The sequence below is a fragment of the Sturnira hondurensis genome, unplaced genomic scaffold (genome assembly GCF_014824575.4).
Source record: "Sturnira hondurensis isolate 20B ecotype Veracruz unplaced genomic scaffold, ASM1482457v3 Scaffold0001221, whole genome shotgun sequence".
In the NCBI taxonomy this organism is placed as follows: domain Eukaryota; kingdom Metazoa; phylum Chordata; class Mammalia; order Chiroptera; family Phyllostomidae; genus Sturnira; species Sturnira hondurensis.
The window spans coordinates 4534356-4557596 of NW_028073852.1; the positions used below are offsets into that span (position 1 = coordinate 4534356).

A 23241-nucleotide genomic window follows, 5' to 3' on the forward strand; every position below is an offset into this window, starting at 1 on the left:
CCATTCCCCAAGCACATCCTCAGTGCCATTAACTATTTATTTATTCATTCATTTAAGTCCCACACCATCTCGAGGAGGTAGCCACTGATAACATCGTCCCCAGTTTACAGACGGGAAACTGGGAGGCCACGGAGTGTGCCCAAGGCCCCACAGCTGCGGGGGGTGGAGGGCGGGAGCTGCCCAGGGTAGTTAGTCTGGCTTCAGAGCCCATTCTCAGTGCTCCAGTTCACTGTCCCAGAAACAGGTACAGTCCCTGGCCACAATGGAGCCTCTGGGTGACAAGCTCTTACCTTGCTTGCACTGCCCCGCTCCGTCAGGCCCACCTGCAATGCACCTTCCAGCTGGAACTGATTCTTTCTCTGCCTCTCATAGTCTCCTTAGACCTTTCTTATGTTACTGACCATGTTTTGGGTCATGTTACCATATAGGAATCCATTTTCCTTTTCAACTGACTGGATGTCAAATCTCTGAAGAACGGACTTGGTTCACTGCTGATTCCCCGGGGAACTCACCCAGGGCCGTGTGGACTATTGAATGTCGTATGTCCCTGAGCCCCAGAGGGCTCTCTTCAGGACTAGGACCGTGTCTGTCACATCTCCTATATTTTCTAAGTCATTTACCGAAGACTTTTCCCCTTTGTTTAACTCACATGAATGAGGTCCCTGCTCACAGATGGTGTGTGCACTACTGCTATTACACTGCATTTAAAGCATTGCAATGCATTATTTGTCAAATAAGTGAACGAGATCAAAATAATAGAGAACATTCCATGGAATTCGTACATGCTAGAGTAACCTACTTTTATGCTGGCCTGGGTGCTTCCCCACCCACAGGATTGCAAACCCCTATTTCTAGTTCCAACCCACTCTTCTCCTACTCCCACAACCCCAGAGCCCACAGCAGCACCTAACACGACATTCCTTCCCACTCAAGTGGTTCCCTGCTCCCTACGTTTCTTAAAACCTAACCTGCTTAACTTGAATTTGAGAATCTCCACACTGAGCTTCTGTCTCTTTCCAGACTTAGCTCCCACGAAGCCCCTGCACAAACCCACCATCAGACGGCTTCCTCATTGTCTCGCCACCCCCAGCCTTTTCTTTGGTTCCCTTTAGCCAGACTGTTCTCTTCAACTGGCACGTGCTCTGCCCCTTGGTCTTGACTGAAATTCTACACCTTTGTCAAGCCCAGCTCTGAGGCCCACTCGCCTGCCTCAGTTTCTAACCGATGGCGCACTCCTTGAAGGCAGACACCTCGCTCATTCCCGTCTCCCCCAGGCTGTGACGCGTAGGCAGATTTCAACCGAGAGGAAGGCAGGAATTCTGTTCTGAAGCATGCTGAAGAAGGAAGCCTTCTGTATTTAGCATTTTATTGCAGCTCACACATTAAATGGGTAATCAAGGTCTGACAACGTAATTGCCTACAAAGACGGTCTCAGCCAGTGCCCTCAGCCCGCATCCCGAATGAGCGTTCTCGGATGGCTCCAGCGTTACAGACGAGCGCTAGCAACCGCAAACAGCGCATCAGTCTCCTGGCAGCGCTGAAGCTCCAGCCGGCTGCGGGAGGCCCTGAAGAGGGTCTCTGCCAGCTCCGGAGGACGACTTCAGTCCACCTCTACCCTCCTGCTTGTCTTGACGGCAGCACTGATTCTCTTTTTTCTCAGCCTTTCCCGATTCGTGTTTTCTATCCTGCAAACAAAAGCAGCGCAGTCAGGCCCAGGTGCCCAGTAAGTGCTTTTCCAAGTGGTGAGAAGACCTGGCAGCTGGGCGGGAGGGAAGCAGAGCAGCTGAATCCGCAGGTGCCGGCTCCCGGGCCTCCGCCCGGGTGAGTCTACTCCCACCCTGGAAGACGGAGTGAGGTCTGCTGGGAGGCTATGGACTTGACCCTACCCCTTTTCTGCCCGGTGCTGCCCGTCGGGAGAAGTTTGGGGCGTTTTCTGGTACCTGATTTTCCATAGTGCCGCATCTTCTTTGGAGGGCTCCTTGGCTGGCTGGCTGGCTTCAGCGATCATGTCTCGAATTTTCTGTAGGCAATCTGCCATATTTCGGAGCTGATAGCGGCTGCGTTCAGAGGTGAGTATCAGCTCTCCTGACTTGTTGATCTTATTTTTATGCTGCAGGAACAAAGGCAAGACCAGAGTTCTACCGAGTAAAGGTTGAAAAGTGACTGATGCCCTGACCAGTGTGGATCAGTTAGTTAGGCCGCATCCCACAAAGCAAAGGGTCGCATGTTCAATTCCCCGTCAGGGTACGTGCCTGGGTTGCAGGTTCGGACTCTGGTCAGGGTGCACCTCTAGGCCATGAACAAGAGGTGACCTAGCCATGTTTCTCTCTCTCTCCCTCCCTCCCTGCCCCTCTGTCTAAAAAAGAAATAATTTAAAAAATAAAAAATAAAAACAATAAAAGCAACGGAGGGAACGGAGGGATTAAAAAGAAAGGGGCTGGTGCTACCGTGACAGCTATCTTCCGTCGCACAGGCTCTGCGATCCAGTCTGCAGTGGCCAGGTGGAATCTGATTTCAGCCTTGGAATTCACTGGAAAGAAAGAGAGGAGGGAGCACGGGTCACCGAGAGACTCTAGGCAGGCTCTGCACCTGGGTGGCTGGTGACCATCCTGAAACAAAGGGAGGTGAGAAACCCAGTCGGGTGTGTTTCTTTCCTGTGTCAACTTGGGAATGCAAAGCTGGCTGTGGAATGAGCCTGCAAGACAGTGAGGCACTTCTGGACAGAAGTAAACTTCCAGGAGCTAAAGTCCAGTACTCCTCTTACAGTGTATCGGGTACTGAGAAGAACAGGGGGACGGGCTCCACACGGACGCAGGCAACCTGCTCCGAGGGCTGGCTCCCAACTGCCACTGGGGTTCCCCTTTGTTTCGACTCACAAGCCAGCCCTAGTTCCGCAACCCACGGCTGGGTCTGAGAACCAGGCCACATTCAGAGGAATAAAGAGGATTATTATAAACTGGCTTATTTAAGCTTCTGCTAAGGAAAAAAAAAAGCCCTTTATTCCCCACGAATGTAAACACAGAATCCTCAAGTCCCTCTTCCAGCTAAAGAGAACGACAAGGCACCCTGTACCTTTGTTCACGTTCTGGCCCCCGGGACCGCTGCTCCGGCAGTACGATATTGTCAAGCGATCTGCAAAACAGAACATGCCCCCCCAAATGATTATCTCGTGGCAAAACATCACACATCTCTATGGCATGCAGAATATATATATCTGTAATGTACACAAATGTAACATTCAGATCAGTGCAGTAAGAGATGATTTATAGATGTCTAAACTAAAGTCAAGAGTGACTTTCCCAAGGTCACAGACAACAGAGGATGTAAAATTATGACCCGGGTCATCTGCTTCTGGTCTGGTACATTCCAGCTGCCCCCGCTTTTTGCTCCTTGTTTTAAAGCAGGGATTCTTTCAAAAGTCAACCTACGAGACACACTTAATGTTTTATTTCAGAACGTGGTGGACGTGGTACCCAATGGCCTGTAAGGACAGGTGTGTATCTAATCCACTGTGGACTCCAAGAGCCCAGAGCCTGGCCAGCGTTGAAAAACACCTGCTGGGTGACCGAGCACCCAAACTGGAGTGGGGGCCACGCTCCTGACACCCGCACAGCTGCTGACCACATGCCACTGGCCAAGTTCCATGTTCCTCTGGGCCTCAGTTCTGTGTGTGTTGCCATCTGTAAAATGAGGTTTCTTCCTTCTATTTTTATAATTCATGACAAGCAGCCTCATGTGTCTGAGGAAAGTAGGGAAGGAGGAAAATTTGGGCTGACTAGAAGCTGAGCTGCAAGAAGTCTGGGTGGCAAACGACGGTGGTGGTCTGGTGGTGGAGGGCCGACCCCTGAGGGCAGTGGTGACCCATCTCGGGACTGCTTGAGAGGATTTCCTCTTTGTAGTGGCTCGGGTGATGGGTCCACGTGGTAGTGTACGGGGACCAGGGCCCTACGGCCCACCGCATTGGCAACCATGGCAATGGGAACGGCTGGCACTGCCCTTGACTCTGTCTCCACGGGAACTCCGGGACCCTCCCAGAGCACAGCAGCGCGGGGGGGGGGGGGGGGGGCAGGGGGAGCTGTGGCGAGGCCCCTCCCACTGGCCTCCCTTCTGGGAAGGCTGCTCTGATGCAGCCCCTGTGCCCCTTCCAGGCCCCTAGGCACCGCAGGGCTCAGCTGCAAGTGATGGGGTTGGCCACAGGGTGTCCTCTCCCTTGTGTTGCTGTCACCTGGCCCCTGTTTCAGTGTCACCTGAGTGGGGACCAGGGGGAACTGGCAGCTCTGATTCTCTTCCTTTCCGGTCTGTGGAGGCCACAGAGCCTCTGAATCTGAAAAGGGCTGGTTGCTTCTTTCCAGGCCTTGCCTCAGGCTCGATGGGCGCACAGTTCTAAAATGATGCAAGCTCTGGTTCACAGGCCGACGTCCCCATGAGTCCCTCCTTTCCCCTCCCCTCCCTGAGGCCGTCCTCCTACCCAATTTCTTGTGCATTCTTTCAGATCTATGTACATATGTAGAAATATGTATCTATTTCAGATGCATATACAAGACACAAATGCTAGCTTACTATGCATATTCTTCTGTGACTTGCTTTCTTCAAATGAGGATCAGTTCATCTATTGGAGAGATTACTCCATGTCCCAGGAACACGAGGAGCTCTCCGTGTGAGCTGCAGGGCACTCCGGAGTGGCTGCACCCTTTTTTTCCTTATTCTAAACAACACTGAAAGGACTCCTTTTGCACACCAAAGAGTATCTTTACTTTTATTAGGCTGAAAAGATCTGGGAGGATTGTGTGAGGGGAGGGGGCAATGGCTGGTTTTTAAAATCAAGTTACTTACCGAGAGGAATGTCACTCTTGGCTTGCTTTGCGTCATCCTGTAACGTAATGCACACAGTGTCAAGTAAATACTACTTGCTGGGTGACTCCCAGCTGGTCCAGGACAATCAAAGAAATGATGTAAAGCCATGACACAAATGTAATACAACTACTTCCAGGACCTCAGCAAAATCTGATCAGAGGACAGAAAAGGCTCCCAGAAGTACCGTCTCAGATGGTACACTCCTCCAGGAAAATGGAACTGACGTGTCCAGCCTTCACTGCCCCGCATGAGCTAGTGCGGGGGCCATCGGAGCCCTGGCTCCTGGGGGAAGGGAGGCAAAGCACCAGAGCACACACACATCAGGGAAACTCCAACAGGAGTGCCCTCTGCCCCCCTGGGAGTTTGCCTGCCTCAGACAGTGACGGGCACATCTGCCTTGAGGGTCTATGTCGAACTGAACCAGGCCTTCACACCTCCATGTCTCTCTCAGCTGCTCCCCAGCAATGGCCTTCAGCTTCTGAGCCTCGTGTCCACAGGCCCAGGGCAAACACCGCCCCTCTGAGGCTCTTCTGGCCGTCCGTGCTCAGAAGATACCCTCACCTGTCCTGCTCTCCACTCCCCACCCCTTTTCATCTTAGAACTATTTCAGGGGTTGGGGGGGCAGAACCTCATCTTGCTCCGCCTTCCACAGCACTGAAGACCATGCACGGGCCACGCCCTCCGCGCAGCACCTTCTTCTGAGTAATCTTCGTGTTTTTTCTCTTACTTCCCTAGGACTTGCTCACTCTCCTTTGCTTGCTCTTTGCAACCTTTAAACACTGCCACACCCCTGAAATCCTTTCGCTTCTCTCCCTTACTCTTTCCCTGGAACATCTCATCCATCTGTGTTGACAAACATGTCATCTGTATCGGCGATTCCTAACTTTCTGGCTCAAACCAAAACCTCTCTTCAACGGCAGACCCATCGCCAACAGCGACATTTTCGATGTCCCCTCTCAGATGCCTCCAACAGCCAACTCGGAGAACCCCTCACTCCCACTCCGAAGTAGCCGCCCTGTACTCTGACAGCACCCGGCTCTATTCATTGCGTCTCAATACCTGAAGTGCTTTCTGCACTCGTTTTCTGCTCCTTCCACTGCAGTGCTTGAAAGTGTCTGACACATAAGTACACAATAATGTTTTTTCTTTTTTGCTAAATGAAAGAACTTTCTAATCCCAATTAATGGCAACACAATCCTTCCATTGCTCAAAGCCCCGGTCTTATCCCCACTTCTCAGCGAAAATCCACTGGCAAAGCCCAGAGGCTTTCCATTCAGAACATACCTAGACCCTGAACAGTTCTCAGGATCCACTGCTTCCACCCTGCTTCTCATCTCTCACCTGCATGGTTGCAATCTCCTAACTGGCCTTCCTGTTTTTCCCATTCTACAGTCTACTCTGCAGGAGGCTTTGTAAGAGTGAGCCCTGTAAAACCCAGCAGGACCATCCCACTCCTGTGCCTTGGATCCTCCAATAGGTTCCCCTACTGGCCTGCTTGCTGTTCCTTGAACAGGCAGAGCATGCTACTGCTCTGAGGTGGCGGCACCTACTGCTCCCACAGGAGGGCCATCTCCCCTCTATTCTCATGGCTCCCTGCCTTGCTTCTTCTAGGTCCCACTCAATGTCACCTTCTCAGACCATCCTGTTTAAAACTAACACCTCCTCCTACCTTAGCACTCCTCTTCCTTCCGTGCTTTATTCTCTCTAAAGCATGTCACCTTCTCACATATTCTGCACTACTCATTGTACTTATTGCTGTCTCCCTCCTTTAGAATTCAACGTCCACAAAGAGTAGGATTGTTGGGTTGTGTTCACTACTCTATCCCCATGCTTAGCGCAATGCACAAAGCACGCTCTCCATGGAGGTGTGTTGACTGAGTGAATGAATCAATGAACGATCTCTTCCAGCCCTGTAGGTGGAAACTCAACGGAATTGGCTGGGTGCTATCTCGCCCGCTCCCAGGCCAGGGCCAGAGCCTGGGTCTGGGCCAGAGCCTGGGTCTAAGCCAGAGCCGGAGCCTGCACACAGCAGGCTGTGATTAAATGCATCCTGAGGATACGAATGAAAAAAAAAGTTTCTTCGGGTGTGCTGGCGTTACTAGAGGCTAAGGACAGTGTAACTTTCCCAACATCCCAGAAGGGAGCAAATAACGTGGCAGCCTCCTGCATTTATTGGCCATTCTGCAGGGCCAGAATGCCCACATTTTCCTCGGGACAAGGCTCTGGGTCTGAAGGTTGGGGGAACTAATGCGGAAAAGCTGGTGGTCTCAAGGAGAATGTCCCTCGTGCTCTCCCAGCACTCGCACTTCTTGATTCTCCCGAGGCGCCAACACCGGCCCAGTGGTCCCAGTCCTCGGTTGCTCGGGCAACCATCTCGCTTCCACCGCGGCCCCGGCGAAGAACGGCGCGCACGCCCAATAGGGCCCCGGCTGCCCGACGTTCTCCCGCCAGAGACCCAAGAAACGCCCCTTCCGTCTAGCCCTCCCGGCTCACCGGGACCCTCCAGGCGGTGTCCACGCCCCGCGATTCCGGGTAGAGCTTGTCCAGGCTGTAGATGCTCTGGAATTCGGTGCCGTCTGCCTGCTTGTGCAGCTCCCGGCGGGGGCAGTGCGCGGGTGGCCGTAGCAGCCAGGCCCCGGCTCGGTTGAGGCCCCAGCGGACGCCCCGGGCAGCCGCCATGTTCGAGTCTCGGGGCTGCTTCCGGTGCGTTCTTCCTTTGCGGTCCGCGAGATCGTGTTTCTCTCTGGATTTGGTTCCGTGCGACTTTTAGCGCCATCTGGGGAAGCGGGGAGCTGGGCTCCCGGCGTGGCTCAAGCGCGGCGCCTGTTAGACGGTCCCCATTGGCTGGCTCCCAGAGGCCTGGTTCGCTCTCTGAGGTCTGCTGCAGCGGTGGGGAAGACGTTGGCTAGCCAGCGAGTTCTGAAGGGAGCCTCCTGGTGAGAGTCCCCAGATCTATCTTCCCAGAAACACCCTCTTTCCTCCTCCCGGACTGCTCTCCCACCATATCACACCATCCACGAGGCCAGCCCTGACTAGCCTAGTTCATCTTCATCCCCTTTACTCTACTTTTTTTTCCCTTTCAAATCGCCTAATCTTACTTTTCTAGTTTATTGCCTGTCTCCCAGCTAGAATGTAATAAGCTCCAGGAAGACACTGGCTCTCTGCTGGATCCCCAGCAGCCGGAAGCTGGCACATCATAGGCACTCGGTACACATTGTTCCGACCAATTCTTTGGGAATGTGTTTTTTGAAAGCTGAGGTCCGCTAGAACTGAGTTTTAGTAACTTTAGGCCATTTCACAAGGCAGCCTATAAGCAAGACCCCGCTGAGCACGTGTGTGAAAGGTCTACTTAACAATTACGAGATGGGAGAGGCAGGCAGGTGGAGAAAGAAGTGTGGGTAGCATCATCCTGATATACCGAGGGTGCAGGTGTGATCCCCTGGTCAGGGAACACACAAGAATCAACCAATGGATGCATAAATAATGAAACAACAACGTGATGTTTCTCTCTCTAAAATAAATGAGTGGACTACACCCACCTCCCTTTGTTGGGGAGCCAGGAGTTCTGAGGAGCCCATGGCAGTTTCCCCTAGCCAGGAGGTAGCCCCCTGAGGCTGAGGGTGTAGGTGGAGATCCAGACAGACAGGCTAAGCAGAGCTTTTTACAGGGCTATTAGGGCATGAACTCCAAAACCGAGAGGTTGGGACTCCAAGAAAGGTTCAAAGTAGACCAAGCAGTGTTTGGAAACAGCTAAATGATGGCTGAGTTACTTTATTGAGAAGCAGGGTGGTAAATGAAAACAGCTCAATGGATGTTAGTGATTATTACTAATATTAGTGGGTTTTTGGATTTTATTTATTTACTTTTAGAGAGGGGAAGGGAGGGAGAAAGAGAGGGAGAGAAACATTAGTGTGTGGTTGCCCCTCAGGCACTCCCTATTGAGAACCTGGCCCACAACCCCAGTATGTGCCCTGACTGGGAATTGAACCCGCAACCATTTGGTTCATAGGTGGGCACCCAAGCCACACCAGCCAGGGCTAGTGGTTGTTTCTCAATAAAGAGTTCTATTTTTAGGAAAACCATAATTACCTAGAAAAATATGTGTCTGGGGATGTTGGCTGTTTGAAACAGGAGATTGTCATCCAATCAAGTCTTTATGGTCTTAGTCTCATTGATCCAGACATATCTTTAAGGGAAATAAACTGCCCCCAAGCCCTGGCTTTGTAAACCCAAACAAGGCAGAGGATGGCTCTGGGTTGAAAGGGGGCATCTCCTGGGTCCCTCCCTGTCTGACTTAGTCCCAAGACCTCAGAGGGAACGGAGGCATCTGTGTGACGACTGGAAGGAATAGCTTCTCAGGGGAGCCAAGCTGGGACTCCTCCAGGTCCACGCTCCGGGATTGTGAATAGCAAAGTCACCACCATTGAGTCATTGCTTTGAGCTGGGCTCCAGCCCTGTCTGTGCCTGACCCAGAATGATAGGAAAAGGAAGCTGCAGGTTTCCATGGCCCCAAATAAACACAGCCTGCTTGGGCCATCTGGCGCCCTGGATTCTGGGACAGGAGTGGTGTAGAGGAGAGAGTGAGACAAGTTACCATGGGGCGTGGGGGCAGGGAAACCAGCTGCCAGGCTCCTTGCACCTGCTGCTCTGGTGAACCATCCAGAATAGAGGCCCTTCTGGGAGAAACAGGCCGGAGAGGTGCCACCTGTTCCCTTAAAAAGGTGGGCACAGAAGGCTAAAGCCAGCCTCCTTCCCCATCCTTGGTCCTGCATAGGTGGAGACAGTGCTTCAGAAAAGGAACATTCTTAGAGGTGAGGAGAGGGGAAGACAAGAGGGAGAATCATCCAGCCTTTCCCGGCAGCTGAGGAGCTTGCAGGCACCAGCCCTTCTGGGCGGCCTGTGAGTTGGGTACCACAGCCATGCAGGGCGTCCAAAGGATTTCCCTTTCTTTCCTTGAGTTCCCTGGGCCAGCCTGGCTCTTAAAACTCAACATTACATGGAAATAGGGAATGTGCAGCATTGCATAGTGGGATTGGGCCACGTCCAGGTTCAAATATTTCTCTGTGCTCTTGAATTACTAACTTAACCTCTAAGCCTCAGGATCCCCATCAAAAAATGCAGATTTTATAGCTGCCTGCCAGCAGGCAACAGAAGTTGTTACTAGGGTGCTAAGTGTGTACAGGTGTTTTGAAGGAACTTCCTTTTACTTTCAGAGGCCTGATGGCTTTTATCTTTTTTTCTGAGGCACAGGCTGGGAAATCCAGTCGGACCAGCTCTGTTCCAGGCCTCTTTCCTTCTCCCCAGAGGGGCTGGGCAGGCAGCACAGAGCCTGCCCCCACCCCAACCCTGGCGTGGGTGAGCAAAGCTGCCCCCTTCTTTCCGAAGCTGTTTCCTTCTCAGCCTAGTTACCAGAAAACCAGGCTTTCAGCTTGGAGTTTGCAGGGAGGGTGTAGGCAGGGTCATGGGAGGGAGACCAGTCCCTCTTCCTTACCCAGCGTTTGGTCTTGGGGAAGGTTGGCAGTCTGGGAGAAGAAAGAAGCAGGGGAGAGACCTGGGGGAGGCAACCCAGGAAGGAAAAAATGGTGACAGGAAGGAAGAAGAGGCGGGGATGAGGGGGGGCGGGTATATCCATTGGGGAATTCAAAAGACCAGAGAAGGGTGCCCCGGTGCAAGGCCCAGCTCCCCCAGCTCCTCAGGTGCAACTGCTCTGGTATCACGCCCACACTGTGCCCCCCATCCCTTGGCAGACAGTGCTTTGCGTGCCGTGCACTTAAAACCAGCATGCTGGTCATTGATTTAAAAAGCAGACACCACCAAGTTGGGGCCCAGTTCTGGGCTCCCCACACCACACTGTCCTCACCTGCAGGGGCCAAGGGAGGTTGCTCCTGGCTCCTTGAGGGGTGGGGGGTGGTTGGGGAGAGGTCCCTGAGCCGACCTCCAGAAGATTTTGGAAGCTCTTCCTTGTGGGAATGGGGTCCAGAGTCTGCTGATTTTTCTGTGTGGAAGTGGGCATGTGGAGAAGGCAGGGAGACACTGAGCCCCAAAGATTCAGGAGTGCCTTCTTTGACTTCTGAAGTTGCAGCTGTTGGCAGGTGTGGCTTGGGAGGCAACTGCAAAATCTGTCCAGCAAGGAGGGTCCACCCAGTGTGGGGCGCCCTGCAAGGCAACACCGCCTTCGGGGCTGGTGCTCAGTAAACAGCTTCTGAGACCCACAGTTCAGCTCAGTGGGTGCCAATCGCGGGGGGCCAGGGGGCCTGGGGGAGTGAGGTTCAGGAAGTCCTCTCCTCAGAGCTGTGCGATGGGAGGTGGACCTGTGAGATGCACAGATAGGACCATGGCTCTGAGGCCATTTCTGCTTTTAGAATACTGGTGCATTTTTTTTTATTAAAGAAGAGAATAAAGCATTTGTAAATATATTTCTCTCGTGTGTACATCAAAGGTGATGCTGGTCGGCTGCTACAGATCTGGGAAACGAACAGGCAGGAGCCCCTCCCCCACCCAGTGCACCCCACCCCCTCCACCCTAGATGACAGACACACGTGGGGGGCTGGGAGCCGCCTGGCTCCAGAGGACAAAGGGTTCCAAGATGTGTGGCCGAAGGACCAGCCAACAGCTCTCATCACAGTGCTGCCCGGAGAGCAAGTTGGCACCTCTGGGGAGGTCAGGCGTGCGTATTAAGAAAATCCCTTTACCCCTTAGAAACGAGTAAGGCATGAAGGTGCCCGGGCTCCCGGCACAGAGGCCAGGGCCACCGCCTTCACTGGGCTGTCTGGCTGCTCTGATTTCTTGGGTCTCGGGGTGGGTGGGCAGCAGAAACTGGGAGCCCTGAAGCATTGCTCAGGGCACGCTGGGGACTTGGCATCTCCTAGTTGAAGCTGGATTTTCTGAAGCCTTCACAATTGGTTGAACCCCAGCTGGGTCCTCGAGAGCCCCCCACAAAGGCAGGAGGTTAAGAGCAGGCATTTTATGAGAGGAAGGAGACGTGCTCTCCTTGCAGGTCCCATTTTAATACTGTTCAGAGTGGGGAGTCTTGGGCCATCCCCAGTGAAGGGGGGCAGGGGCGGAAGCTGGGACCACGGGCTTGTGGCACATGCCCGGCACATTGTGGGAGCAGCACGTGTGACCTATGGTGAGGTCAGCATGTGGGCAGCATGGGAGTGAATGAGACGCGTTATGGTCCCTGAGGTGGGGGCAGGCAAGGCCAGACTTGATGAGTTGCAGGTGGCGTGCAGAGATGGGGGTCCCCACCGCCCAGACCGCTGGAAGGCTTAATGCCCAGAAGGTATTTCCAGGGCTGGAACCCAAGGAGGCTGGCTCTGAGGGCATGGCGCACGGCTCGTGTATGGCTGCTGAGGGGCTCTCTGTTGGGCTCCTCGGATTGGCTACTGATCTGCAGTGGGCTGAGGGTCTCCAGGGAGAAGGCCGCCCTCACCAGGGCCTGTGTAGGGGACCCTGAGCTCAGGCTGAGGTGTTCTGCTCTGCATGGCCGGGGCCATCTCTGACCTGGTTAGGACCCTGGGGGTGGGACAGCTGGCGCTTGGGGAATGACAGTGTATCACACCTGGGGAAAAGCAGTGGGTGGTCCAGGAAACCCCAGGAACCTGCCACAGCTGGCTCTGGGGTCCCCCTTCAAGTGTTTCCAGTTGTGGCAAGGGGTCAGGGGAACCTTACATGGCAAACTTCTCAAAAAGAAAGAAAAAAAAGAAACTGAACTTCGAAAAAAAGAAAAGAAAAAAGCCAACTTGTCCAGAACGGCTCTCAGAAGCCTGGCGACGAGTCTGGGGTCAGAAAGCTGGGGAAGGGAAGCGGGGCTGTTTGGCTTTGTAACTCGTAGCTGTGCCTTGGGCTGAAATGGGGTCATGGAGGGTCCTGGGGGGCCAGGCTGTTAACATGTTGACCATCTCCCACATCAGCAGAGGACAAGCTGGGTCCCCCACTGGCTCCCTGGATTGGAGAGTGGCCCCCACTAGGTTATAGTGCCACAAAAAGGCTCCCTCATTCACCAGAGGCAGCGCAGCCCAGGCATGAGGCACCCGTGGCCTTACCCTGGGGGGGACCCTGAGGGTCACTTGCTGCTGTGGGTCTTGACCTTGGTGGCGTTGATGTCGGCCTTGGTCTTCTGGATTCTGGAGAAGATCTCCTGGAAGAGCGCCTTGTACTCAGGCTGGCTCTGCTCCAGCCGCTTGTCCACGGCCTCCACGTGCTGGCTCAGGCTCTTCTCCGCAGCCCTGGCCTCCCCCTGGCCCTCCTCACCGCCCCGCAGGTCCCTCCACGAGCTGTCCCGGGAGATGGGCCGCGAGGTCTGCACGCCAGCATGCCGCACCCCGGCCCGGTGCTGCCGGCACTTGCTCAGCAGCTCCTCATACTTCTCGAGCAGCGCGTGGTACTGCTCGTCCACCTCCCGCAGGATGGACATGCCCCGCTTGCGCACGCTGTTGGCATGTAGCGTGAGGTTGCCCGCGTGCCGGCTGGCTGGGTCTCTGGCCACGATGGCGTTGAGCGCCGTGTCGCTGCAGCTTTTGCGCACAGAGTGGCCTGGGGAGGAGACACCATCCTGGGCGCTGAACTCATCCCCACTGCCTGGCTGGGGGTCATCAGCCTCAGGGGCCTGGGTGAGGGGTGCCAGTAGGGCCGCGGCCAGGTGATCCTCCTGGCCCAGCAGGTAGGTCTTCGCCTGCTTCATCTGCTGCAGCTCCAGCAGCTCGGCCTCCAGCTCCTGCACGCGGAGGCGGCAGCCCTCCATCTCGCACAGCTGCTGCTCCAGCTCCGAGTACTCCTGGAGCACGGCCGCGAACTCGCGCTCCGCCCGCTCCTTGCGCTGCCGCTCCTGGCTCACCTGGGAGCGCAGGACCCCCACCAAGGTCTGCAGACGCTCGTTCTCCTGCTCCAGGGGCCTAGGGCCCAGCTCCAGCGAGGAACTGTGTAGGCGGAAGGCATCCTCGCACCTGGGAGAGGGGGAGGGGCAGGTGGGCAGAGGGCTTTGGCTGTGGGCAAGGCCCGGGAGCCCAGCACGGAACGCTTACAACTTTCTAGTCCCCTGGGCTGCATATTGTTTGTCCCTCTCGATCCACTCCAGGCCCTTCTCCCTCTGCCCTGGGAGGCTGACGCCAACAGACTGCTTCAGCCAGGCTGCCTGAGCCCAGTCAGTGGGGGCTCGGGGCAAGGGATCCAAGAATGGGAGGAGCCACAGGCCGTGGGGGTGCCTTCCCCAGGCTCCTTCCGGCTCAGTGCAGCATCCGCCCTTGCTTCTGGGCTGCCGGCACCCTGCTGCCCCCGCCCTCTTGGGCCAAGGGATGGTAACACCTCCTCACTATGACAAGCCCGGGGCTCTACAGTGTCCCCCAGGACACTGTGTATTTTCCTATACCTGACCACACCTCTTTATTAACTGCCCCTCGATTACTCTGTGGGAGGCACTGCCTCTTGCTAGGACCCTTACTGAAACATCAGAATTGGATAGAGATGGGGAACATGGACACAGTGAAGAACCACTCAGCCACAAAAGATGAAATACTGCCATTTGCGACAACACGGATGGACCTTGGGAATACTATGGTAAGGAAGTGAGTCTGTCAGAAAAAGCTAAGAATTCTAGATTTCACTCATATAAGGGACATAACAGTATGTCCCAACAGGAACATACCAACAGCCATGTGATAGTTACTGGGGGGAGGGGTGGGGAGAGGTAAAGGAGGCCAGATACATGCCAACGGAAGATGCTCTGACTTCGCTGGTGGCACAGAATGCGACACACGGATCATGCATCCTAGAAATGTGCACTCAAAACCTACGTGATCTTATTAGCCAACATCACCCCAATAACTTACTGTAAAAAAATAAAAGCTCATGATTTAAGAACCCCCCCCCAAATAGACCACATGTATTCTTCCATTAAGAAGTCATCCCATTGATGGGTAACGAACGAGGGCTGAAAGGGGCAGTGGCTGACCCCTCCCGGGCTAGAGCTCTGGCTTACTAACCAGGGGACCTTGGAAAGACACAAAGCCTGTGGGGCTCACTTTGTCATCTGCACAGTGAGCGCAGTAAAACACACCTCAGGGTCCTGCCACGATTATTAAGCCACTTAGCGGAGTTGTGGGCACATGGCCAGTGCTCGGTAAACAGCAGCTGCTGACTGTCGTTAGCAACAGGGCCAGCCTCACCAACAGCCTGGGCAGCGCACCAACTCCTGCTCTCTCACCTGCTGCCCGGTGCCCACCCTCTCCTTGCTCCCCCGGCTGGCAGTCCTGGGTGTTTGGAGATGCCATCCAGGGTCTGGGTCCTCTACCCACAAGGGGCACCCTCACCTACCGGGGGCTGGTGCACAGCTCCTTGAGGCAGGGGAAGGTGTGGATGGTGCGTCTGCGTTCCCGCTTCTCCCGGCGCAGTCTCAGCTGCTCCAGGCCCCGAAGCTGCTCCACCTGGGCCTGCAGCTCCTCTACCTGGGCCTGCAGACGCTCGATGGTCTCCGTCAGCCTGAGGGTTGGGTGGGGGACACGCATGGGGGGAACTTTCAGGGGACAGGGCCAGCCCTCCTCACTGTAGCCCTGGAGGGACATGGGGTCGGGGACAGATGGGCAACCTTGAGCCGTGCTGCCTGGTGCTGAGGTGCCCACCCTTCTCCCATGCCTCCCAGGCCACGTGCTGACCATTTCTCCTCTGTACTACCTCAGCTCCTCGTACACCTTCTTTCACACATCCCGCTGCATTGCAATTAGGTATCCACATGCCTGCCTTCCCTCTCGGGCTGTGAACTCCCAGAGTGGGTCAGTGTCTCTGGATCCCCATCACTGCATCCTGGGCACCCGGACAGAGCCTGGTGCATAGTTGCTGCTTACATGATTATGGCCCAAATGTTAAACCACCCCAAATCTACAAGGACAAACTCACTACTACCCCAGGTTCCCATCCTGGGCTTCTGGGAGAAGGAGCAGCAGTCACGCCCACCAGTCCATCCACCATGTGCACACCCAGTCCTGGGCCCCGAACTCATCCCCGGCCCTCACCCATGGATCTTCTGCTGGGCGGCCTTACTCTCCTGCACCAGCTTCTGGTTGGTCAGCTCCAGGTCCCGGGCTGTCAGGTCCAGCTGCTCGTACACTTTGGCGTGCTGCTCGTTCACGTGCCGCAGTGTGTCCAGCTGTTTGGTCAGGTACTGGGGTTTGTAGGGGAGGGAGGGTGACTAACTTTTTGGAACAGGGTGAGGGAAAATGCCTCCGCCTGGGCCCTCCACCCACTTCCAGGAACAGGTTCGCTTGGAGGCATTCATACGCCACAGAATGGGGGAAAAGGCCATGGGGCAGGACTGCCTGGGATGGTCGTGTGAGCTGTGTCTTTTCCTAAGCTGCACAGAGGTGACTTAGGTGGGGGAGGGGGGTCTGAGTGTAGGGCCTGAGGCCCTCACCTCGATCTCCTGCACCTGCTCCTCGTTGGTGGCATACATGTGCTGCAAGGACTCCTCCAGCTCCTTGTTCCTCTCCAGCAGCGTCTTCCCCAGCTCCGCGGCCAAGTGCAAGTCTGGGAGAAGGGGTGGAGGGCAGGGGAAACAATGAGCAGTGTGAGGAGGAAGCCAGAGGACGCCCATTCATGCTCTGAGTATTCATTCTGAGCTGGGACTCAGGGATCCCAAGACGACCAGGACACAGGGGCTGCCCTCTGCACTGGCTGTGGCTTCTGCCTGGAATGCACTCCCCTGGGACACTCTCAGGGCTCATCGCTCTCAGCCTTCAAGTCTGTGCTTAAATGTCGCTTTCTCCAGGAGGCCTTTCCCCAGCCACGGCTTTAAAATTGCACTCTCCCCCATTCCGCATTCCTCCCTGGCTTAATTTTTTCTCTTTAGCAGAAATCACCATCTAACTTACCAAACAATTTGCTTATTTATCTTTTTGTCTCCCCCCTGACTAATTGTAAGCTCACAGGGCAGGATTTTGCCTGTCTCCTTCACTGATATCCCCAGGACCCAGAACAGTACCTGGCACAGAGCAGGTATATAAATCTGTTTTGAAAGAATGATAAGACCTAGGTGCCAAGTGCCCTGGATAAGGAGTAAGGGAGACTCTTTGTCCCAGGCACAGCAAGAGGCTCAGACAAAAGGCAGCGTTTGGGAGGGGTGACTAGGAGCTCACTGAGAGGTGGAGGGGCAAGGGGCCTGCTGGGTATCGGAACTGGATGAGGCTTCAGAGCTCTTAGGCTCAATCTCCTTATTCTGTGGATGACAGGCCAGAACGGGAAGAATGACTTGCTCAAGGTCGCCAGCTGGGTTAGAGCCAGGCTGAAAGAGTTCAGGTCTCCTCGCCCTGGCCTCCAGGAGCACTGGGCCCTCCTGACCTGTGCCCTTCTCGGAAACCTCCCTTCCCTGGGAAACAAACCAGGGTCTGCTTCCACACAGGGCATGAGGTTCCAAAACAGCTGGAGTGCAGCCTCCAGGCAGGACCTAAGTGGGGGTAGGGAGCCCTGTGTCCACGCGTCACCCAGAGGAGCTCCCTGGTTGAGGAGTGCAAAGATGCTCTCCCAGAGCAAGGCTGCAGGAACAATAACAGCCTGGACGAACACAACCACTGCCCTGAACACCCATCTGAGCCACTGCACAAAATACTAGTTTGTACAAATCACAGATAAGAACCTTCAGTCTCGAACGATTAACCTGATGATGCTGCCGAGAAAAACTAGCTACCTGACACCCACCCAGACGGGGAATGAGGGCACGTGCGGTGTACATTTATGAACTATATGTTTGGCAAGTCTACAAAGTGTGAAGTTCGATGTTAGAGTTGTGGATCTGCAGCCCTGTCTTATGCTGAGAGCTCAGTGGAAAATTAGGAGCCCAGCGAAACCACCTCTAGGACCACACTCATCATCTTCTCCCCTGGGAACTGTCAGGTGGTCTGTGAAGGAGCCATTGCTACTGATGTCACCGGCCTTGGTGTCAGGGACCAGGCCCTGCGGGTGGCCCTGTGTGGATCCCTGGCAGCGTAATTTAGAGCCCAAGGCCATGGCTCAGGGGCGGAGCGAGGAATGGTTGTGAGCACAGCACTTCCTGCTGGTCCCCCTCCCTGAGCCACGAGCATTCCTAGGGCAGGGGGCTGGGGCATTCCTGAAGTCACACTATAAACCAGGGACCTGGCCCTCAGACAGCAGCGACTGGGAGCTGGGCCTCCTAGTGATTCAGGAATGGGGAAGAAGGGAACACAAAGGAAGCTCTTGGGGGCGGGGAGAATCTCAGGGTCGGTCTCAGGGAAACTTGATCACAGTGCCAGCGAAGCTGGTCAGAGCTGCCAGGAGGGGTCACCAGGGAGGTATGGAAGCTGTGCAGCTGGGGACTGAGTAGAGTCAAGTGCTGGGGAAGGGACACCGGCAAACTGAGGGCTCCAGGGAGGGTGCAGCTCCCCGTGGAGCAGAGCAGAAGGGCGGCCTGGGAATGGGACATGGGGTGAGCTAGAAGCCAGAGGGGTGAACAGCCTGTCACAACCAGATCACTGGATGGAGTCAGGGAAAGCACTGAGACTACCAGCACCTCCCCTTCCTGGACTGGGAAATTTTGGGGTCTCCTGCAGCAGGATTCAGCAGTTCTCCCCCTGCCCAATCACCTGAAGTGCTGCCCAGGAGCAATGCCCCAGAGGCCTGAGAGAGCATAACTGGGAGGCACAGGGTGTCTTTGAAAAGAAATGCTGAAATCCCATTGGCTGTGGGGCCCCACAGACTCCGAAGCAGGGAGGCGGGAAATGGGACAGGGAACAGGCACAGGGAAGGAGAGACAAAGATCAGGGGTGAGGGGAGGGAGGAGACCTAGCAGGGCTGAGGCTGACCAGCTCACAGCCTACAAGGCGTGAATTCTGGGTCCACAGAATTGGGGTCCAGTTGCCTCCTCCCCTTGCCGAGCCAGAGCTCTCTTCTGAGGCTCAGGCTCAAGGTCAGGTGCCCAGGACTTCAAATCTCTGACTCAGCAACCATCTCTCAGCCTGGGAAGTGGTACCCACAGGGCCTGCCAAGCCTGGTCCAAGATGGGGAGGCAGGCAGGAAGAGGAAGAGTACCAGTGCTTAATAATTAATGGCACTTTCTATTTTTAGAGGTGCTGTGGCAGTGGGCGGAGGGAACACAGCGAAGCACTGAGGACCCTGCTATTGGGATGGAACGGCATCAGAAAGTCAAATGGGGTCTTGATGGCCAAGTTTCGGGAAGTGAAGTCAGGACCCGCTGTAATGGGGTTGGGGGACCAGGCTGGCTGGGCAAGCCGCTTCCTGGGCCACTCAGAGGCACGGAGGGAGCAGCTGGGCAGAGACTTGGGGAACTGGGTACAGGGAAGGACGACGCGACAGGCACCTGATCCCCAATGTGGCTGGGCTTTGGAGAACACTCACGCCACCGCCACCGTCCAGCTCACCCCGCCCCAGGGATGGTGCCGCAGCACCTTTGCCTGGGACTTCCTCCCACCCCAGCTCACACTCTATCGAAGTCCTACTTTCCAGCCACACGTGGTCTTCCCACGTTGCTCCATGCCTTGTACAAGCGTCCCCTACCACTAGAACGCCTGCCTGCCTTCCTCTGCCCAGGGAGCGCCTTTTCGGCTCGCAGCTCAGAGGGGCCTCTGTGGGAACCCTTACGCATGTGCCTGCTGCAGCACCCCCGTGGCTCTACCTTGGTTGCTAGTTTGATCTCCTTTCTACCTCCCCTGCTGGGACGTGGTGTCCGCCAAGGGCTGAGATCACTCCCCAGGCTCAGCACACGCCCCACTGCAGACATTCGGTTTTCGGTGGACAGCTCCAGTGCCTTCTGAGACTGCCTCATTTCTGGTGGCTGCGAGGGGAGTCTGAGGGAGGCTGACCACCGTGGGCCAGCCAGGCCAGAGCAGGGAGCCGGCTGGGCCCACCCCCACCCTGGCCCACAGTGGGCACACAGCCCAGCCCCGGGAGTCTGGACACCCCTCCCTCTCTGGGAGCAGGGCACCTCCCACTGCTGCTCCTTGGCTCCTTCCTCCCACATCTGGGCCGGCACAGGGCTGGAGACTTCCGGAGATGTGGTTAAGGGTGCAGAATGAAATGAGACAGCAACAAATCGGCATCTGTCTCCCGGAGGCCATTTCCCAGGCACTCAGCTTCCAGTATTTCCTTCTGGGCCTGCCTCTTCCACGAAGCCCTCTCTCTGCATCACCTACACTCAATCACAGGCCCACCTCTACTTGTCCAGGTCCGCTTAGTGGACCAGGGCTGGGACTATGCCCGGTGCCCAGGATAGTGTCTGGCACTTAGGTGGAGTCTGATAGGTATTTGTCAGAGGCAAAATTAGGGGGTGGGGGTAGTGCCCAGGTTTGGGGAAGGGTGGTCGCAGCCAGTGTTGCGCATCTCACTCCAGGCAGGGTAGCTGAGGGTAGACTCCAGGCATAGAGTACGGCAGGGGATGGTCCAGCACCCCCAGTCCCCCACTCGAGCCTCTGGTTTCCCCACATTCTGGAGCACAAGGAGTGAGCCTCATCTGCCAGCAAATCTGGCCACACCGGGATGTGGGTCAGAGCCAGGAAACAAAGGCTCAGGAATCTAGGTAGACGCTTCCCAAGGGGGCAAAGCCAGGCTTTGGGGGCCATGGCTGGAGCCCCAGAGCAGCAACACACTGAACCAGTCTCGGGTCCACACCTGTGCACTTGCGGGGGACAGTGATCACTTCTCCAGGACACCCCTCCAGCCCTGACCATTCAAGAATGAGACGCTCTTGGGGAGGATAGTGCGGATTTGAGTCTTCTCTTGTGGGCCTTGGCCCTGACCCTCTTAGGCCTCCTTCTGCTTCCTGTCCTAAACAGCCCGCCCCCCACTGGGAGTGATGTCACTTTGGCCACCTCATCACCAGCTTCTAACCCACTTCTACTCACCCTCTCTGCCCTCAGATGGAGGGGGGGGGTGGCTCCCTCTTTACTCGGGTTCTAAGCTGAGCCCTTGCTCAGAATTCCCAAACCTGACCCTCTCCACATAAGCAGTTTGTGAGGGGGCCAGAGGGAAAGGACCATGGGATCCCCTCCCTCAGGAAGGCAGATTGATGACTCCAGATCTGCGCTTCTCCCCTGGCAGGGTCCCTGCAGCTCCAGTCCCTCCCTGGGTGAGGGGACGGGAGCTGGGGAAACTTTCTGGGAGTGTTAGGGCTCAGGAATTCTGGTAGGGAAGGAAGGGTGTCGCTGGATTTGGGATAAGTCTCCCCCTCCCCCGCCATACACTCCACCCCTCCCAGGAAAACAACCAAGGAGCCACCTCCCGGCCTCCAAAGACTTCCAGTGATGACCTAGGTCTCCCGACAGCATCAGGGGCCCCTGGGCAGCTCCTGCCTCTAAGTTGGGGTGGGCGAGCTGGGTGAACACGTATGCACGCCCCTGTCCTTCGGGAAAGAGGAATAGCGGTCCCCCGACTTTTGCAGGTCTCCGCGGGCCCGGTCCGGGTCTTCCCGGGCAGCACGCCCCTTCTCTCTACCTTCCCATTCTCCACACACATCACCCCTCGGAGTCCGGCTCGCGGGGTCCAGCCCAGCCCTCCCGGGGTTGACACCGCCCAACAATGGAGTAGCAGACAGGGGTCGCGGGGCGCACTTCGCTTTCCTGCCCCCTCCTCGGTGCTCACCCTGCTCCAGGTCCTGCTGGTCGTACCAGGGCTCCTCTTCCTCTGTGGAAAAGTCCTCCATCCCCGCGGCCCTCCGCATGGCCCCGCGGGCGGCGGGCAGGCGCTGCGGCGGCGCGGATCAGAGCCCGGGTGCGGGGCGCGGGACAATGCGGCGGAGGCGGGCCGGGTCTCCCGCGTCGCGGACTCCGGCTGCAGCGCCCCAGCCCGCGCTGCGCCCCTTCGCCATCGGCCGCTACCCCGGCGGCCGCACGAGGCTGACTCGCCGCGGCGTTCTGGCCCGGCCGGGGTCCTGCGGAGCCTGGCGCACACAGCGGCGGCGGCACAAAGGGTGGAGGGGAGGGGACAGCGGGAGGTTCCACGACGAGAAGGGCCCGGGCCCCCCGGCAGGTCTGGGGCGCTAAGAGTACGCGTGGGCCACGGCGGACTCCCCTCGCCCAGCTCCGGCCCGCGCTGCCCCCGGCCCGCCCGGCGACACCCGGAGCAGCGACCGCATCCCGGCAGGGTTCGCCCGGCGTTTCCCCAACCGCCCAGCGCTTCCCCAACAGCCCGCTCCGCGGGGTGGGGCTAGACACCGGCGGCCAATCAGAAGATGTATGCAAAGATAGAGGCGGGGCCGAGGGCGGGATCTCCCTAATTCCCTGGTTTGGCTTCTTCTGGATCAACACACCCCTTCCCTCCATGATGACCTCCTTCACTTTAGGGCTCACTCAGTGTGTGAAATTATTTTATTTTGTTTGCCTGTTGTTGTGTTTCTCTCCCTTTGGGTCTCCTGAAAGCAGGAATCTTATATTTTGTTCACAGTTGGCTCCTCAATGCCTAGAACAGGCTAGCCCCTTCATACCTTCTGTGGACAGACACTCTGACTCAATGTTCATTCACATTTACTTTTAAGAAGTTGAGTGTTTAAATGCCTGTGGCCAGAAACCTCAGTCCAGGAGTGGGATCCATACCCTATATTCAATTACACCCAGTAAAATCAAGTATGGTTTTACCTCTCCAGGCATTCTTTCCTTAAGGGAGTTTTCAGACTCAAGCGTTCATGTAATTCAACACGTAATTCAACAGTCATGTTATTAGGACCCACTATGTGCTGTGACTGTTGAAGTACCCTGAGTATGTTCAACTGAAAATATGTGGCAAATGCATCCAACTAAGGACTTGTATCCGGAGTACAGAAAGAACACCTGCAAGCCACAAGAAAAAGAAAGACAATTCACTGCAAAAATGGGTAAAAGACTTGACTAGGAATTTCACAAGTGACCCCAATGGCCCCATAAACATGTGAGAAGGTGTTCAGCTTCTTTAGAAGAATCAAAACCTGTAGGAAGAGAGAAGGAAGCAGGGTCGAAAGAAGGAAACATTGGGCTAAGACATGGCCTCAACAAAGCCTCCCTTGGTTTCCGGAAAGCTCTGAATCTGGGATGAGCCATCAAAGTTGTTCCAAATGGCAGTGGGGAGCGGTCTTCATACTCACCACCCCCTCGCCTCAGTACACACACAACCAGTCACGGATGGATGCGGCTGCGGCTGGGAAGTGGCCTGACACTGGGCAGAGGAGCTCTTCCCAGTCTCTCTCTTCTCAGAGAGCGTGACAGTGTCCAGCCGCTGGGAGAGCAGGGCCTTCGGTCCTGAGGGAAAGTCTGGGTGACACATCACAGCATCCGCTATAAATGCACACCCAGTAACCCAGCAATTCTGTTCCTCTCTATGTGCAACAGAAATACGTACATATGTGGCCGAAAGACAGGTACACAAACGTTTACAGTGGTGCTGTTCATAGTACTACTGTGA

The 23241-nt window shown here is 55.8% G+C and overlaps 2 protein-coding genes across 4 annotated transcripts; both read right to left on the minus strand.

Moving 5' to 3' along the window:
- Window positions 1-1349: 1349 nt before the first annotated feature.
- On the minus strand, window positions 1350-7577 carry MRPL58 (mitochondrial ribosomal protein L58). Of its 2 annotated transcripts, none has more exons than XM_037065894.1 (6): window positions 7348-7577; window positions 4834-4870; window positions 3073-3132; window positions 2448-2530; window positions 1941-2110; window positions 1350-1680 (listed from the first exon to the last, which is right to left on the minus strand). In XM_037065894.1, exons 1-6 carry the CDS (start codon window positions 7531-7533, stop codon window positions 1521-1523), a joined length of 696 nt encoding a protein of 231 aa, XP_036921789.1. In that variant the 5' UTR covers window positions 7534-7577; the 3' UTR covers window positions 1350-1520. The 2 variants fall into 2 exon arrangements, with proteins under 2 accessions (XP_036921789.1, XP_036921787.1); XM_037065892.1 differs by having other exon boundaries at window positions 1350-1685; window positions 7348-7576.
- A 4172-nt stretch (window positions 7578-11749) lies between these two features.
- On the minus strand, window positions 11750-22791 carry CDR2L (cerebellar degeneration related protein 2 like). 2 transcript variants are annotated; one of them, XM_037065736.1, is made up of 6 exons: window positions 22535-22791; window positions 21451-22294; window positions 16259-16371; window positions 15889-16009; window positions 15166-15330; window positions 11750-13799 (listed from the first exon to the last, which is right to left on the minus strand). In XM_037065736.1, exons 2-6 carry the CDS (start codon window positions 22128-22130, stop codon window positions 12920-12922), a joined length of 1959 nt encoding a protein of 652 aa, XP_036921631.1. In that variant the 5' UTR covers window positions 22131-22294; window positions 22535-22791; the 3' UTR covers window positions 11750-12919. The 2 variants fall into 2 exon arrangements, with proteins under 2 accessions (XP_036921631.1, XP_036921640.1); XM_037065745.1 differs by lacking the exon at window positions 22535-22791 and having other exon boundaries at window positions 15861-16009; window positions 21451-21611.
- Window positions 22792-23241: the final 450 nt, after the last annotated feature.

Excerpts from the sequence above, each read along its gene's own strand:
- CDR2L (XM_037065736.1), bottom strand. The coding sequence starts at position 22,130 with ATGGAGGGAAGGGGTGTGTTGATCCAGAAGAAGCCAAACCAGGGAATT. Across the intron at positions 16,372-21,450 it reads CCAGCAGGACCTGGAGCAGG|ACTTGCACTTGGCCGCGGAG; the intron begins GTGAGCACCGAG and ends CCCTTCTCCCAG. Across the intron at positions 16,010-16,258 it reads AGCAGGTGCAGGAGATCGAG|TACCTGACCAAACAGCTGGA; the intron begins GTGAGGGCCTCA and ends TACAAACCCCAG.
- MRPL58 (XM_037065894.1), bottom strand. The coding sequence starts at position 7,533 with ATGGCGGCTGCCCGGGGCGTCCGCTGGGGCCTCAACCGAGCCGGGGCC. Across the intron at positions 2,111-2,447 it reads GACGGAAGATAGCTGTCACG|CATAAAAATAAGATCAACAA; the intron begins GTAGCACCAGCC and ends TTGTTCCTGCAG. Across the intron at positions 1,681-1,940 it reads GCGGCACTATGGAAAATCAG|AAAACACGAATCGGGAAAGG; the intron begins GTACCAGAAAAC and ends TTTGCAGGATAG.